The sequence below is a fragment of the Populus trichocarpa genome, chromosome 2 (assembly GCF_000002775.5).
Source record: "Populus trichocarpa isolate Nisqually-1 chromosome 2, P.trichocarpa_v4.1, whole genome shotgun sequence".
In the NCBI taxonomy this organism is placed as follows: Eukaryota; Viridiplantae; Streptophyta; class Magnoliopsida; order Malpighiales; family Salicaceae; genus Populus; species Populus trichocarpa.
The window spans coordinates 1,016,586-1,031,854 of record NC_037286.2 but is presented as its reverse complement, the minus strand read 5'-3'; the positions used below and the strand labels follow the sequence as shown (position 1 = coordinate 1,031,854).

At 35.1% G+C, this 15,269-nt stretch overlaps 2 protein-coding genes across 5 annotated transcripts; both read left to right on the top strand.

Moving 5' to 3' along the window:
• Positions 1–2,250: 2,250 nt before the first annotated feature.
• On the top strand, positions 2,251–6,500 carry LOC7496901 (eukaryotic translation initiation factor 3 subunit C). Of its 3 annotated transcripts, none has more exons than XM_002301914.4 (4): positions 2,251–2,400; positions 2,834–2,902; positions 3,013–4,788; positions 5,411–6,500. In XM_002301914.4, exons 2-4 carry the CDS (start codon positions 2,879–2,881, stop codon positions 6,341–6,343), a joined length of 2,733 nt encoding a protein of 910 aa, XP_002301950.1. In that variant the 5' UTR covers positions 2,251–2,400; positions 2,834–2,878; the 3' UTR covers positions 6,344–6,500. The 3 variants fall into 3 exon arrangements, with proteins under 3 accessions (XP_002301950.1, XP_024450225.1, XP_024450224.1); XM_024594457.2 differs by having other exon boundaries at positions 2,286–2,400; positions 2,866–2,902; XM_024594456.2 differs by having other exon boundaries at positions 2,286–2,400; positions 2,859–2,902.
• A 5,386-nt stretch (positions 6,501–11,886) lies between these two features.
• Positions 11,887–15,184, top strand: LOC7496900 (RNA pseudouridine synthase 2, chloroplastic). Of its 2 annotated transcripts, none has more exons than XM_002301913.4 (8): positions 11,887–12,412; positions 12,489–12,632; positions 12,721–12,945; positions 13,051–13,250; positions 13,405–13,483; positions 13,924–14,099; positions 14,196–14,298; positions 14,798–15,184. In XM_002301913.4, the coding sequence occupies exons 1-8, from the start codon at positions 11,906–11,908 to the stop codon at positions 14,813–14,815; spliced, it is 1,452 nt and encodes a 483-aa protein (XP_002301949.2). In that variant the 5' UTR covers positions 11,887–11,905; the 3' UTR covers positions 14,816–15,184. The 2 variants fall into 2 exon arrangements, with proteins under 2 accessions (XP_002301949.2, XP_024451595.1); XM_024595827.2 differs by having other exon boundaries at positions 13,906–14,099.
• Positions 15,185–15,269: the final 85 nt, after the last annotated feature.

Below are 15,269 nucleotides of genomic sequence, written 5' to 3'. Positions count from 1 at the left end.
AAAGGGCTTGTATTGGTTTATAATTAAAAAAAAAAAACTATAATTTATAGATTTTTTCTAAATTTATTTTTTAAAATTATAATCATAAAAGTTATTACCATATCAAATAAACACTTCAAATAGCATCAATTATTGGGATTTTATGAATACAATACAAAAACAAAATTTTCTTTTTTATTTATGCATATATGGTTTAATTCAAACACTTGAGCTTCAGTATTTTTTAAACCGAAGAGATGTTATTAAGAGTTTGAAAAGATGATAATTTTACTCAAATTATTGGATATATGATCATCCGATCTAACTGAATTAAATTTATATATAATTTGAATAGAGACAAATATAGAAACAGGTAAGTGGTTTATCTAATTCATGAAAAATAATTTATACTCTTATACCTAAATTTGAAATTAAAACTCTATTTTATGATTTATAAATGAAATACAATTTTTTTCTTCTTAAATCTATATTTTATTTTTTTAAAATTATTTTAAAAAAAACTAAATATATTAGCAAAATACATTATAACATAAACTAAAAGGCATTAGCCTTTTACTTTAGCAAAAAAACATTGTGCATTCTTTCACAATGCACTATGGATTGGAGTAGTTTATTTTTTAAATAATTTTCACTTTGGTCCTATAACTTTTATTTTGCGTGATTTGGCCCTTTTGAATCTAAATTAGCCCCTAATTGTATATTTTTTTTAGGAGAGATGATTGAATTTAAAGCTAAGTGATAGGATTTTAGGTTTCCCAAGCGACGCGTTATTTTGTTCTGAACCATTTAGAGAGGACGACACATCATCTGTCCCATTTAACATTTTTTTTTTAAAGGTTTGCACTAGGGCTTGGGGTTGCAAGCCTGCGTGTGGAGCATTGCTTTATTGGGTCAGGCGTTGGGCCTCACTTATCAAGCCCAAAAGCATCTGACCTGATAATTTTTTTATATATATTTTTTTTATTATGTTTTAGTTTTTTAAAAAATAATGCATTATTTGTGTATATTTTTTCAAATAAATTTTTGGTTTATATTTAAATTAGATTATGATTATTTTTAAATAATATTGGGTGTGTTTAGTTTTTAGAGAGGTGAGTATGATTCATCAATGGTTTTTTCTTAATTTTATATAGATTATTTTTTTTTAATATTGAATTTTTTATAATATTTTTCATATGTGCAGTCTTATATTTTTAAAAAAATTATTGTTCAATAAATTTTATGTGTTATGTGCAGCCTTGCATTGTTTTTTTATATATATAAGTCGATTTCTATTGTAAGTTTTATATGTTTTTTTTATTACAAATTTATTTTAATAGAGGAATTAATTAAACATGACCAGGTAAATTACCCGTGTTGCGATGTTAGATATCCTGATCAATTTTATTTTTGTTTATTGTTGATGAATTTTTTTTCATTACTTTGCACAAATGGTTATTGGGTTGTTTAATTAGATGCGTGCATAAGTTTTTCGATTTACTTCTAGGAGTTTTTTTGCTATATATATCTGTGCAGAATCTAGTGGATGAAACTATTTGGTCAATGGTTGCCCAAAAAAGTTTAAAGATTTTAGGTGTTCTTAGGTTGCTTTTTCTTGGAGGAAAATTTACTTTTTAAGACAAGTGTATACATTGGGTCCAGACACATAGATTGATACATAAAATATTTTTGTAAATACTTAACTAAGTTATTCAAATTCTTGCAGTAATAAAAAGTTGACAAGTATTTGATACTCTTTACTTACTAATAATTATTAAGATTTCACTTCTCACTCAAAAGTTGGGCTTTCATATTCGTTTTGTTTATAATGTCATATTTTGTTTTGAGTTACTCAAATAATGTTTATGTTAGACTGATGTCTCTTTATATTTTACAATTTGATTCTTATATGAAATTTAAAACAGTTTAAACAAGTTTTTTACATATTATTTATTTGTTGCTTGAAATTCAAATCATATACCTTTTAATTTTTTCTGCTTTTATTTATATTCTTAAAAAATATATTTTTTTAATTAAAAACAACATACATTTAAAAAAATAGCCTATTACAACGCATAAACATTCTTTCTAGTCCCCAACCTAATCTAGGTCGAGATGCTAGGCATGTGATCGAAGTCCGGGATGAGACCCCTAGAGGTTTTTTTTATTTTAGAAACACAAAAGCCCGATGCTCGCACCCAGTTTCTGTGGGTTTCTTAAAATCAACGTGGGCTCACATTGGGCCTCTTAGCTTGGGCTTTTCTTGAGACCCTGAAATGCTTCCGCCTCAGAAAGCAAACTGTAAGAAACGGCCACAGGACTAAATAAAAGCTATAGCTTTGGAAACCCGAAGAAAGTCCCCTCCGCTGTCAGCAAAGAGGCAAAAACCCTAACCCTAACTCCTCTTCACTCGCAAATCAGGTACTCTGTCTTTCATCTTTTGTCTCCGTCAATTAAAAGCTAAATAACATTAATTTCTGCACAACACTATCGAATCAGTGACCCAGCAATTTTTTTAATATTTTTTAAAATCTGGGTTTTACTTCGTATCGGCCCCGAATAGTTAAGTTGTTTTGAGTGATGGAAAAATTGAAAGTCTTATTAATTTCTTTACTCAGCTAGATTATAGATTTTTCAGCATCTTTTTTGTATTTTTGTTGCTTTATTTTTATTTTCTTATAAATAAATTCCATGAAATCCAAAGTTGTTATATTAGGCTAATTTCGTAGCAGGATTTTGTAATTTTATCTTCTTAGGTTCTTGATTATTTTAGTTGTGATTTGTTGATGAATCTATTTGTTGCCGGGGTGTAATTTTTTGTTTAGTTTTGTTTTTTAAATTGTCTGTGTTTTAGGATCTTGAAGTTTTCTGACTTGTAGCCTTTAGCGTGAAGGAGAAGATGGCATCGCGTTTCTGGACACAGGTTTGCTGATATTTTGCTAATAGTAATTTTGTTATGTTATATTGTAGGGGAAGGACTGTTTGACTTGGTTTGTTGTATTGGTTTTTTATATTTTTCCGGTTTGGTTATAGGGTGATAGTGAATCTGACGAGGAGAGCGATTATGGAGATGAGGTTGAGGATGGAGAAGCTGGGGAGTCGACTGCCCCAGCAACTGTGGATAATAAGTATCTTAGAGGAAATGCTAGTGATAGTGATGAATCTGATGATCAAAAGCGTGTGGTCAGGTCAGCCAAAGACAAGCGTTTTGAGGAGATGTCAGCCACTGTTGATCAAATGAAGAATGCTATGAAGATTAATGATTGGGTCAGCTTGCAAGAGAGTTTCGATAAGATTAATAAGCAACTTGAGAAAGTCATGCGGGTGATGGAGTCTGAGAAGGTTCCAACCCTTTACATTAAAGCTCTGGTAATGCTGGAAGATTTCTTGAATCAGGCTTTGGCAAATAAGGAAGCTAAAAAGAAAATGAGCAGTAGCAATGCCAAGGCTTTGAATGCAATGAAACAGAAATTGAAGAAAAATAATAAACAATATGAAGATCAGATTAATAAGTACAGGGAACACCCTGAAAGTGAGGAAGAACCAGAGGCTGACGAGGACTCGGAAGAGGAGGAAGAGTCGGATGTGGAGGAGGACCCTTCAAAGATGGCAATGTCCGATGAGGAGGATGAGGAAAATGTCGATGACCAATCTGGGAAGGATGGGGGCTGGGAGAAGATGATGAGTAAGAAAGATAAGCTCATGGATAAGCAGTTCGCAAAAGATCCTAGCGAAATCACTTGGGATATTGTGAACAAGAAGTTTAAAGAAATTGTTGCTGCCCGGGGTAGGAGGGGAACCGGAAGGTTTGAGCAGGTTGAACAGCTAACTTTCTTGACAAAGGTTGCTAAGACTCCTGCACAGAAGTTGGAGATTCTTTTCAGTGTGGTTTCTGCACAATTTGATGTGAATCCAGGTCTCAGTGGGCACATGCCTATCAATGTCTGGAAAAATTGTGTGCAGAACATGTTTATTATTCTTGACATTCTGGTACAATATCGTAATATTATAGTGGATGACACAATTGAGCCTGATGAGAATGAAACCCAGAAAGTAGCAAACCATAATGGGCCAATTCGGATTTGGGGAAACTTAGTGGCTTTTCTTGAGAGGATGGATATCGAGTTCTTCAAGAGTTTGCAGTGCATCGATCCACATACACGTGAGTATGTTGAAAGACTGCAGGATGAACCCATGTTTTTAGTTCTTGCTCAGAATGTCCAAGAATATCTGGAGCATGCTGGAGATCTTAAAGCTGCAGCAAAGGTTGCCTTAAGACGTGTTGAGCTGATCTATTACAAACCACAAGAGGTTTATGATGCTATGAGAAAGTTGGCTGAACAGACAGAAGATGGAGGCGAGGGTGAGGAGCCTGAGGTTGAGGAAACTAGAGGTCCGTCTGCATTTGTTGTTACTACTGAGCTTGTGCCACGAAAGCCTATCTTTCCTGAGAATAGCAGGACAATGATGGATGCTTTAGTCTCCCTCATTTACAAGTCTGGAGATGAGCGGACCAAAGCTCGTGCAATGCTCTGTGATATCTATCACCATGCTCTCCTGGATGAGTTCTCAACCTCCCGTGACCTGCTATTGATGAGTCACTTGCAAGATAATATTCAGCACATGGACATATCAAGCCAGATACTTTTCAACAGGGCTATGGCGCAACTTGGTTTATGTGCATTCCGGCTTGGTCTAATCATTGAAGCACATGGATGTCTTTCTGAACTCTATTCTGGTGGAAGGGTGAAGGAGTTGCTTGCACAAGGTTTTTCACAAAGCCGATATCATGAAAAAACTCCTGAACAGGTGCTGCTCTCTCTCTCTGTCATGTTCTTACCGTGCTTGCATCCACAAGGAGTTGTCTTATTATTTACAGAAACATGGTTTGTTTTATTTAGTCTCCAAAGGGGGGTTGCCAAGCTAACATGGGGATTTTATTTTTGTATAGATAAGTCAATATTAGCTGTAAACATTTTGAATTGCTTGCAGAGTGATATTCTAACAGCTTAGGACTGAAATTATTCTTGCATTATGCTAAGTTTTGATCTTTATCGTTCGACATCTTAAAGTCTTTCCTTTTTTCATTTTCTTTCGACTCCCTATATTTTTGTAACCTGGTTATTTACAGGTTCCAGATTAGTTTCTCCAATAGCGTTTATGCATACTGGTAGCATAGCAAACAAATGGTTTGCCTATGATCTGGTTTATCACTGATTGATTTCTTTGCTGGTAGAAGTGGTAATTTTATGTTATTGTGCATGCAGCTATTAAATAAAAATATATTTTTTGTTTGTTATACTTGTTGGCATGAGTGAATCTTTTTTGAGCATTTTTCTTGGTTAAATGCTCTTAGATTTATATTTGTCATAGTTTGCTCGTTGTCCAAGGACGAGTCCCCCTCACTGGTGCAAGTAATTGATTTCAACAGGAAAGACTAGAAAGGAGACGCCAGATGCCATATCATATGCACATAAACCTTGAGCTTCTGGAGTCTGTCCATCTCATTTGTGCAATGCTGCTGGAGGTCCCCAACATGGCAGCTGATGCTCTTGATGTCAAGCGCAAAGTCATTAGCAAGAATTTTAGGCGGTTGCTTGAGGTAAGTGAGAGGCAAACTTTCACTGGGCCTCCTGAAAATGTTAGGGACCATGTGATGGCTGCTACACGGGCACTTAGCAAAGGAGATTTCCAGAAGGCCATCGATGTTATTGAGTCTCTTGATGTCTGGAAGCTCCTCAGAAATAGAGATGGTGTTCTTGAGATGCTTAAAGCGAAGATTAAGGAAGAAGCTCTGAGGACCTACCTGTTTTCCTACTCGTCCTCCTATGATGCACTTGGCTTGGACCAGCTGACCAACATGTTTGACCTTTCAGTAGCCCAAACTCGAGTCATTGTCAGCAAAATGATGATTAATGACGAGCTCCATGCAAGCTGGGACCAGCCAACACAGTGTATTGTCTTCCATGATGTTCAGCACACAAGGTTGCAGGCTCTAGCATTCCAGTTGACAGAGAAGCTGTCCATCCTTGCTGAAAGTAATGAAAGGGCAACAGAGGCAAGAATTGGTGGTGGTGGTTTGGATCTGCCTCAGAGGCGGAGAGATGGCCAGGATTTTGCTAATGTGGCCGCTGCAGGTGGTAAGTGGCAAGAAAACTCATCTTTCACTCAGGGAAGGCAAGGTTCTGGCCGTTCTGGATATAGTGGTGGTGGTGGGAGGCCACAGGTGTTGGGCCAAGCTGCCGGGGTTGGCTATTCAAGGGGAGCAGGCAATTTGCGAGCAGGAGGTGGATATTCTGGAGGCGGACGGTATCAAGATGCTCCCACCCGCATGGTTACTCTCAACAGGGGAGCCCGCGCTTGAATAGTTTTTATTTTTGAAAGACTCTTGGACCAATTTTCAACTTCCCAAACTTTTTTTTTTTCAATTTGGAACTTCAAGCATGCAGTATTTTGAGTATCCAATGGCGGTGTAATCCTTAACCATTTTCAGGTAGCCCTATTTATGAATTTTTGAAGTATATGCATCTGTCAAATAATTTGGGTTGATTTAGTAACAGTGCAACAAATTAAGTAATAGTTCTTTCAAACAAATAATCATGCGGCTGCTATGTTTAATTTGATATAATGACAGTGATACAGATAAAACACGTGATGCTTTTCGATTTCTTTGTGGGGAATTCTAGCAGCTGTCCACTTTTTCAGTAAATTAAAGATGAGTTACAGGGCTATTTTGGGTCATTAGCATAGAAAATTTACAATTTTAGTTAAATAATACGTGAAATAGTATAATTTGTATTTATCGAGATTTTAAAATGTGATATATAATTATCATCATCCATAGTTATTAGCGAGTGATAATTGGTCACATAATTCATGGATAAATATTAATTTATAAAATCTAAAATTATTATTATAATTAACAACTACTAGGTAAGTTGCTGTGATCATGAATCGTGATAGGCTGAAATTGTATTATTTTAAATCGTACTGGGTTGGTATTGATAAATTCATTGAACAAATACTATTTCGAACCTCAAACACCAAAAATCCATATCTACCTATCGACCTAAAATCAATTCACTTTTATAAACACGCACTCAAGGTTGTTAAAATCATGATTTTAACACGGCACGAAAAATACAAAACAAATTTGGATCGTAAAATTGTAAATTTATAAGGAATTTTAAAATACATTAAAAAAAAATTCATACTTCAAATAAAAATTCATACATAGTTCAAGCACCTTAAAATACATGTTTCAAATAAAAATTCATACATAGTTCAAGCCTTCAAATAAAAATTCATATATAGTTCAAGCATCTTAAAATACATGGTTCAAATAAAAATTCATACATAATTTAAATAACTTTTCATTAGCTAATAATTAACAAACTTAAAACAAACAATCTGCTAGTGTGTTATGTAAACTAAAACCAGCTTCATTGTCTTCATCTTCCTCATTATTCCTCAGGCATTCATCAATATCATTAGCATCAAGAGAATTATTAGTGTCACTACTAGTACCAACACCAATATTATGAACATTAGTGCTACTACTAGTACCAACACCAATATCATCAATTTGAATCTCCAAATCATCTTCAGTACCATGACTCTCCATTTCAACATCATTAGGAATTTCTTCTTCATCACTTTCATCTTCATTACCATTTTGTCTTCGTGTTGCACTGTAATAGCACCAAGCAAATCAAAGTTTGAATGTTTTTCTCCCTCGGTTATCCAATCATCATCAGATGAAAGATCATCTTCTACACCAAAATCATCAGCTTGCTTTTTGACTTGGTTATCATTCAATTTCAGATTGCACATTACAAATACCAAGTCATTCATTTTTTTTCCGGTGCAAACGATTTCTTCGTTTTGTATGAACCTAAATAAACAATTCAAATTTATAAGATTTTTATCAAATATTTCAACATTTAAAATAAAAAATAAAAAAACTCACCATTTCAAATACACTCCAATTATGCTCACATCCAGATGAAGTACAAGTCAAACTTAGAACTCGGATTGCAAACCTTTGTAATTCTGGACATTCATCCCCATAAGAATCCCACTATTGAGCTGGAGTTTTTTTATCTCTTGCTGTCTTGGCAGCGTCAATGCAAAACAACCCTTTTGCATCCTTGAATGATTCAAGTTGTAAGTCAATTTTGCACCTTTCACTTGCATTAGACACCATCCTTTCTAAGAATTGATATAATCCAATTTTAATGTTGGCATTAACCTTAAAATTGGGATTATAATGATAATAAGGATTCAAATAATAAGCTGCTGCATGTAAGGGTCTATGGAGTTGAAGTTCCCATCTTGTAACAACAATATTCCATATAGGTATATAACTATATAAAAAAAACAATAAAAATATCATTACAATCTAGGAATATCACAATTGAAAAACATTCATATTAATAGATGACAACATTTGAAATAAAAATTAGCAAGATATATATCTTTTTTTCACAGAACCAAAATTCACTTGTATCTTCTCTTTTGCTTCGTCCATTGCTTTATATATAAAACTCACAGCTGGTTTCTCATCTGAATCAACTAATCGAAAAACTTTAATTAGAGGATACGCTGCCTTAATACATATAGTGACATCATGGCAAAACCTGCTGTCCAAAACACAATTTTGAATTCGTTTCCATTCTTCTATTCTTGCAAACCTACATGAACTCCACTGTTTGGAAGTAAACATAGTCATCAGTTGTATTTTATGATCATTCAAACATTCTAGAGTCAAATATGCAGTAGCAAACCGAGTGGCAGCAGGCCTAATCAAATCCTTTCCTTTCGTAAAGTGCCTTAGCATGGAAATAAGAATGGTTCTTGAATAAATATATGAGGTGATTCTCCTCCCCTTAGCAATAGTTACTTGATGAACCTCTAACTTCTTCTCAAAATCTTCTAATATCAAGTCAATACAATGGGCAGCACATGTTGTCCAAAACAAACTCTTTCTTTTTTCCATCAATAATTGCCCCGCTGCCTTATAATTTGTAGCATTATCGGTGACTACTTGAACAACATTTTCCTCCTCAATCCTCTCCACAATGACATCTAACATCTCAAATACCTTATCAGCAGTCTTGGACATATTAGAAGTATCCATCGATGAAAAAAAAATTGTCCATTTAGGACTATTAACCAGAAAGTTACAAATACAACGTCTTTTTTTATTTGTCCATCCATCAGACATTATTGAACAACATGTTTTTTTCCATTCTAGCTTGTACTCCTCAAGCAATTTCATTGTTTGATCCACTTCTTACTTCAAATACTTCTCTCTAATATAATTGTTTGAAACCTGGCCCATGCTTTGCAACCATTTCAAGTACCTTGATAAACTCAGGGTTTTTTACACAATTTCTTTTATTTCATCATCATCATCATCATTTCCAATATATTGATGGGCCTTTCTTTTCTTTTCAGTTGCTTCTAGATTTTTCACTAAAACACTCAAAATCATCTGCTTAACATTTTCTGATACTTGCTGACATGGCTCAACATCCTTACGAGTGCAAGCCAAATGCTGTTTGAAACGAAAAATACCTCCACTAATAATTTTTTGACAATACTTGCACAGAACTTTTCTAGAATTCTTATCAACATCTATACCATGTTGTCATCCCACATCAAGCCTATTACCATAAGCATTTTTTCCAGAAGCCATAAGTTTAACAATTCAAGGATCAACTCAAATCAACCATGTAATCAATCCAAACATTTTATGATTGTAATTAATTTTGATATTAAACATCCAGCTATCAAAAAAACTAATACTGAATTCAGAAACATTTCAGATATTAAACATTCAGCTATCAAAAAAGAATTACCATAATACTGAATTCAAAAACTAATTAAAATCAGTAACCAAAACATTGAATCCAAAACACAGAATGACAGAATATAACATTATAACTCATGACTTACGTTTTTCTCCAAATGATTTATTTTTTGTTTGTAGTGTTTTCCTCTCTGTCCCGTAAGCTCTGAAAAATAAACAAGTAAACCATTTTCAAAATCAGAACCCAGTTTTCTGTCAAACCATTATGTCAAAGTGTTTTCCTCTCTAGTTATCTACCGTGAACCAAAACACTACAAACAAATGCACAGACTTGTTTCTGCCATCTATATAACATTTAAAATCAAAACATTTTTTGTTATCGAAAGTTCAAAACACTGTTATCAAAACAAATGCACAGACTTTGTTATCGAAACACTGTTATCAAAACAAATTCATAGACAAATTTAACAAAACAAAACACTATTAAACAACAGTCAAACGTACTCAACTCAAGCATTCACAAACAGTTAGCAAACACTATTATCAAAAAATTCACAGACTTGTTTTCGAAACCTAACCTATCAAATTCACAGACTTGTTTTTTGTTATCGAAACCTAGCCCATCAAAAAATAAAAATTCAAACAGTTGTGTAAATTGTAAAATTCACAGTTCTCTGCAAATTCACCGTGACTGGGATTCGATGAGATACCCATGACACAGGGGACATGGACATGTCTGTAATTTTACAAATAAATTACTCTAGACTCTAAATCATGATGCTATTTGCAGAAGGTGAAAAAAGATAAATAGAATAACTTACGATGGCTGGTGGAGACTGGATCACTGGAGAGCCGCCGCTGTTGTTGTCTGAAATCTGGATCTCACGATGGCTGGTGAGAAAGAGGGTTGTTGGTGGTGGACCGGTGGTTGATTGTTGGAACTTGGACGGCTAAGAGAAGGAGAATAAGGATGAAGAAAGCTGTTGTTGACTTGGGGATTTTGATTTTTTCCTCTGCTGTGTTGTGTGAAAGTCGATGAAGAAAGATGAAGATTGAAGAAAGAACGTGTTAATTGTTTGCTTTTGTTCTGTGTGTGACTGTATGTAGTGTGTATTGTGTAATAGCCAATACGCGTTTGACACCTGGAGCTGGAGGGAACAATGGCGCACAATTGTTGTTTTGTGCCGAACGCGTAAAATCGGGTGTGAAATCGTGTTTTTGCGCGATTTAACTCGATTTTAACGATTTTACCCGATTTTAACTCGATTTTACCCATTTCCGAGTTTTATGAACGATTTAGCACGTTTAGCCTATATTGACTCGTAAAATCATACGATTTTACGAGTTGAATCGCGATTTTAACAACCTTGACTATCATAATTAACAAAATCAAGGAAATAACACAACTTAATGTTGCAACCAAGTTGTGCTACTTCGATTGAAACCTTTTAAAAATTTTAAAAGGTTGTGAGAACATCACATCCTTTAACATTTTAAATTTTTAGAATTAAGTTATTTAAGTTATTTCTAGTTACGTAAGTTTGGCTGCCAAACCCAAGATGTGCTACTCCGATTGATGATATAGTATCTTGGGTCTGACATATTCGTCAAACTCAAGTCTCTTTTAAAATTATTTTTTAAAATGTAAAATATTATTTTTACATTTAAATTTTATTTTTATTATTGATTTGATGCGGAGCACAGGTTAATAAACTAGTGTTACATTAACCTATAACGATGATTTATTGGTTAAAGGGTAAAACAAAATTTTGTGAGATCATGGATCAAATCTCATTTTCTACAAATATATAAAATCCCCATTCCCTATAAATTTAAACAAAATTATTAAGCCTAGTCTAGTTTTAAATCGATCTAAGATTCAAATCACTGGATGAGTGGTTGATTTGAAAAATATATTTTAATTAATTATTTTTTAAAAAAATCAAAACTATTTTATTTTATTTTATAATTAAATTAAATTGACCGGATCAACTTGTATTCTATTTAGCTTGAAACTTGGTTAGAATAAGATCTTGAATCAATGGATTATTGGGTTGATGCACGAGTATAGCTAGGTTTAATAACCACTACTTTTGAGCCTCAAACGGGTCTATGGATCTTAACAATGATCCAAGTTACTGCTCAAAGGCAAAAGCACATAATAATAGCAGTAATACACTTTATTCTATTTCGGCCTATTTGCTACAGTTGGCCTCTGGCTCGACAGACATGAAAACTGAAGTCCAGCCCACGGTCAGTTCCACTCTCGATAAACACATCACGAAGTCCAACAGGAAATACGAAAGGAGCAAGAGGATGCTCTCGATTTCCTCTGTATCCCGTTGCTCAGCTCCCTCTTTCTTCCTCTCTCAAAAGCCAACAGCTTCAAGACTCCTCACGGTTCACTCTAGTTCCACAAGGGAGCCTAATTCGAACCAGAATCCTGGCCAAAGAATCAATTACTCTGGTGTAAAACTCGAGGAGTCAGTAGATTCTAAGTCAGGAAAGTCAAGACTTGATTCTTGGATTTCTTCTCGCATTTCTGGCATCAGTAGAGCTCGTGTTCAGTCTAGTATTAAATCAGGACTTGTCTCTGTCAATGGAAAGGTTATCGATAAGGTAGTTTTCTCAACACTTCCGCGCTGATCACTTCTTGGTTGGTTTTCTGGGATGTTAATGTTGTTGTTTGTTTAAGGTTTCGCATAATGTAAAAGCTGGAGATAAGGTGAATTGCGTAATTTCAGAGTTGCAACCTTTGAGGGCTGAACCTGAAAATATACCTTTGGATATTGTCTATGAAGATGAGAATGTTCTAGTAGTTAACAAACCTGCCCACATGGTAATCAGTCTTCATAATTTTAAAAAGGTTGAAACTTTTGGAATTGAAATGTTAATGTTGTAATTTGAATTTTGATTGTGTGATTTAGGTTGTTCATCCTGCGCCTGGTAATGCTACCGGCACGCTGGTTAATGGGATACTACACCATTGTAGTCTTCCAACAGTTTCGAGCCAGGAAGTTTTGTCCGGTGCAGAAGATGTTTCTGATGATGATGATGAAGGGTTATGTTCTAGCTCATACGCTGCGTCTGTTCGACCAGGGATAGTGCATCGGTTGGATAAAGGAACTAGTGGATTGCTTGTTGTTGCTAAGGTATTTCCCTTCTTTTAACTAACAACCTTAGTGGGTCTAATGTTAGGTTTGCTGTTAATTATGATAAAGTTTTGATAATTCTAGTGTACTACATATTGATGGTAGGATGAACATTCGCATGCTCATTTATCTGAGCAATTCAAGCTACACACAATTAAGAGAGTATATGTTAGTCTTACTTGTGGAGTGCCCGCACCAATGGCAGGACGTATTGACGTTCCTATTGGCCGAGATGTGAGTAACAGGATACGTATGGCTGCTATAGTCGAACCAAACCGGGGACAGGCCCGCCATGCTGCTAGTAGGTGATTATTGGCATTCACCGGTTCTTTGTCTTATATTGCTGCTAGTTGGCACCATGTACTTTCTTATCATTTTTTTGTATAGTCTCCATGAGTGTTAGTTAAACTCAACTTTTTTGTGCTACATTTGTTTTAAGTTGATTGAATCCTTTATCAGGTATAAAGTGATTGAAATACTAGCTGGAGGTGGTTCAGCTCTGGTTGAGTGGAGGTTAGAAACTGGTCGCACTCATCAGGTACAAATAATGTAAAAGTTTCATTTTATTTAATGAATTGTTGGATACTGGAATAGCAGTGAATGTGAGTAGCTACTCAACTAGTTTATTTTAATCTAAAGGCTTTTTTAATCTCTGGAAGTCCCCTTATAATTTTCATGTACAAAAAATGGCATCAGCAAATGTTTCCTTTTCTTGATGCTTTTTTCATTTATATTTTGTTTTCAATGGTAACTATGGATCTTAAAAGTGCCTGTGTCTTCGAGTTGCTGAAATCTTTCACCTAATTCTTTGTTTATTACTGCTGCACTCATTTCCCTTTTGATATCTCCCTTGCTTATTGATTTTTGAATGATGATCAGCCTTGGACATAAACCTTTCACTATTGTTGACTATGTTTTTTAACCTCTTTAAGCTTTTACACTTTTGTGAGTGATGGTTAGATTGTTTTTCTGAAGCAGATCCGTGCACATGCAAAGTACATCGGAATTCCTCTGTTAGGTGATGAGGTTTATGGAGGGACCCAAAACATGGCTTTGTCGCTGCTTCGATCCAGAACCCAGCCTAGCTGTCATCGCCAACTTTCTTTATCACTTTCAGGACTAGAGAGGCCTTGCCTCCATGCTTTGGCTCTCGGGTGAGACAATTAGAATAAGGTTGTCTGCTTGCTCCTCTTTTTTATATAACACCACTGGTTAATATGGGATTGTTGCTTCTTTCCATTGTTTTGTAGGTTCACACATCCATGCACAGGGAAAGAAATACATTTTTCTTGCCCACCTCCTCCAGATTTTACAGAGATCTTGAGCCAGCTTCGGGAGATGGGAACAGAGAAGGTATAATGCAATTCTGTGCTGGGGCATCACTTTATGAATATTTGTGCTCCTTGGCAATTTTGCAAGTTGAATGTAAAACTTAAAGTTTGGGGAGGTCATCTAATCTTGTCTGCAATATGATTAATAGATTAAAATCTAATATAGGGTTACTCAAGTAGCATTCAATCCTGGCAGACCATGGATAGTTGTAACTAGCATATACATTTGCTTAGTAGTATCATTCTATTGCAGTGTTGCACTTATTGTGTCATTCTGCTAGTGTATGGTATTGGATGATATGGTATACACTTTTCATCTTGATTCTTTAATCTGCAGGGCTCTATAAGCCTGCTTGAACAAATCCCAATAAATCAAATGACTCATCCTTTGACCTTTAACATGGATTTTCTGTGGCATCATTGGGTGCTTATGAGACTGAAGTTCTTGTTAATGTTGTTCATGGTGTGAGCAAATAATTTAAGGAACTTGCCTGTCTTATGATCTACCGTTTGATGTGCAGCTTTCATTCAAGGAATGACAGAACTTATTTGACCAACAAGGGGAAAAGATTTAACTATGTCTGTCAGCAAGATGGTAGTGTGAAGATATGTGCAATTGTGCAAACACCAAATGGACAAATCCATGGTGAGGGCAAGATTCTGGCATGTTCATGGATGTAATGGGCAACAACAGTCTGCGACGGGTAGATCTTCATCACGAGGGATGGTAGTGCGTCTTTCACTTCATATTTCTCCCCAGAATAATCTGCTCAGTTGGCATAACTTATCTGAAATACCTTATCTGGAAAATCTTGGTTTATCTTTAGATTGTTTTTCTAATGATCTGAGGATTTCTATTGATCCTACGCGAGAAGCAGCATCCAAATAAAACAATAAAGCATTCTATAGTGCAGCTATAAAACCGCAATCAGGTGAGCCAATATGCCATTGATAATTCCTGAGTTGTGGGTTCACCAAGCTAAGCATTCCACG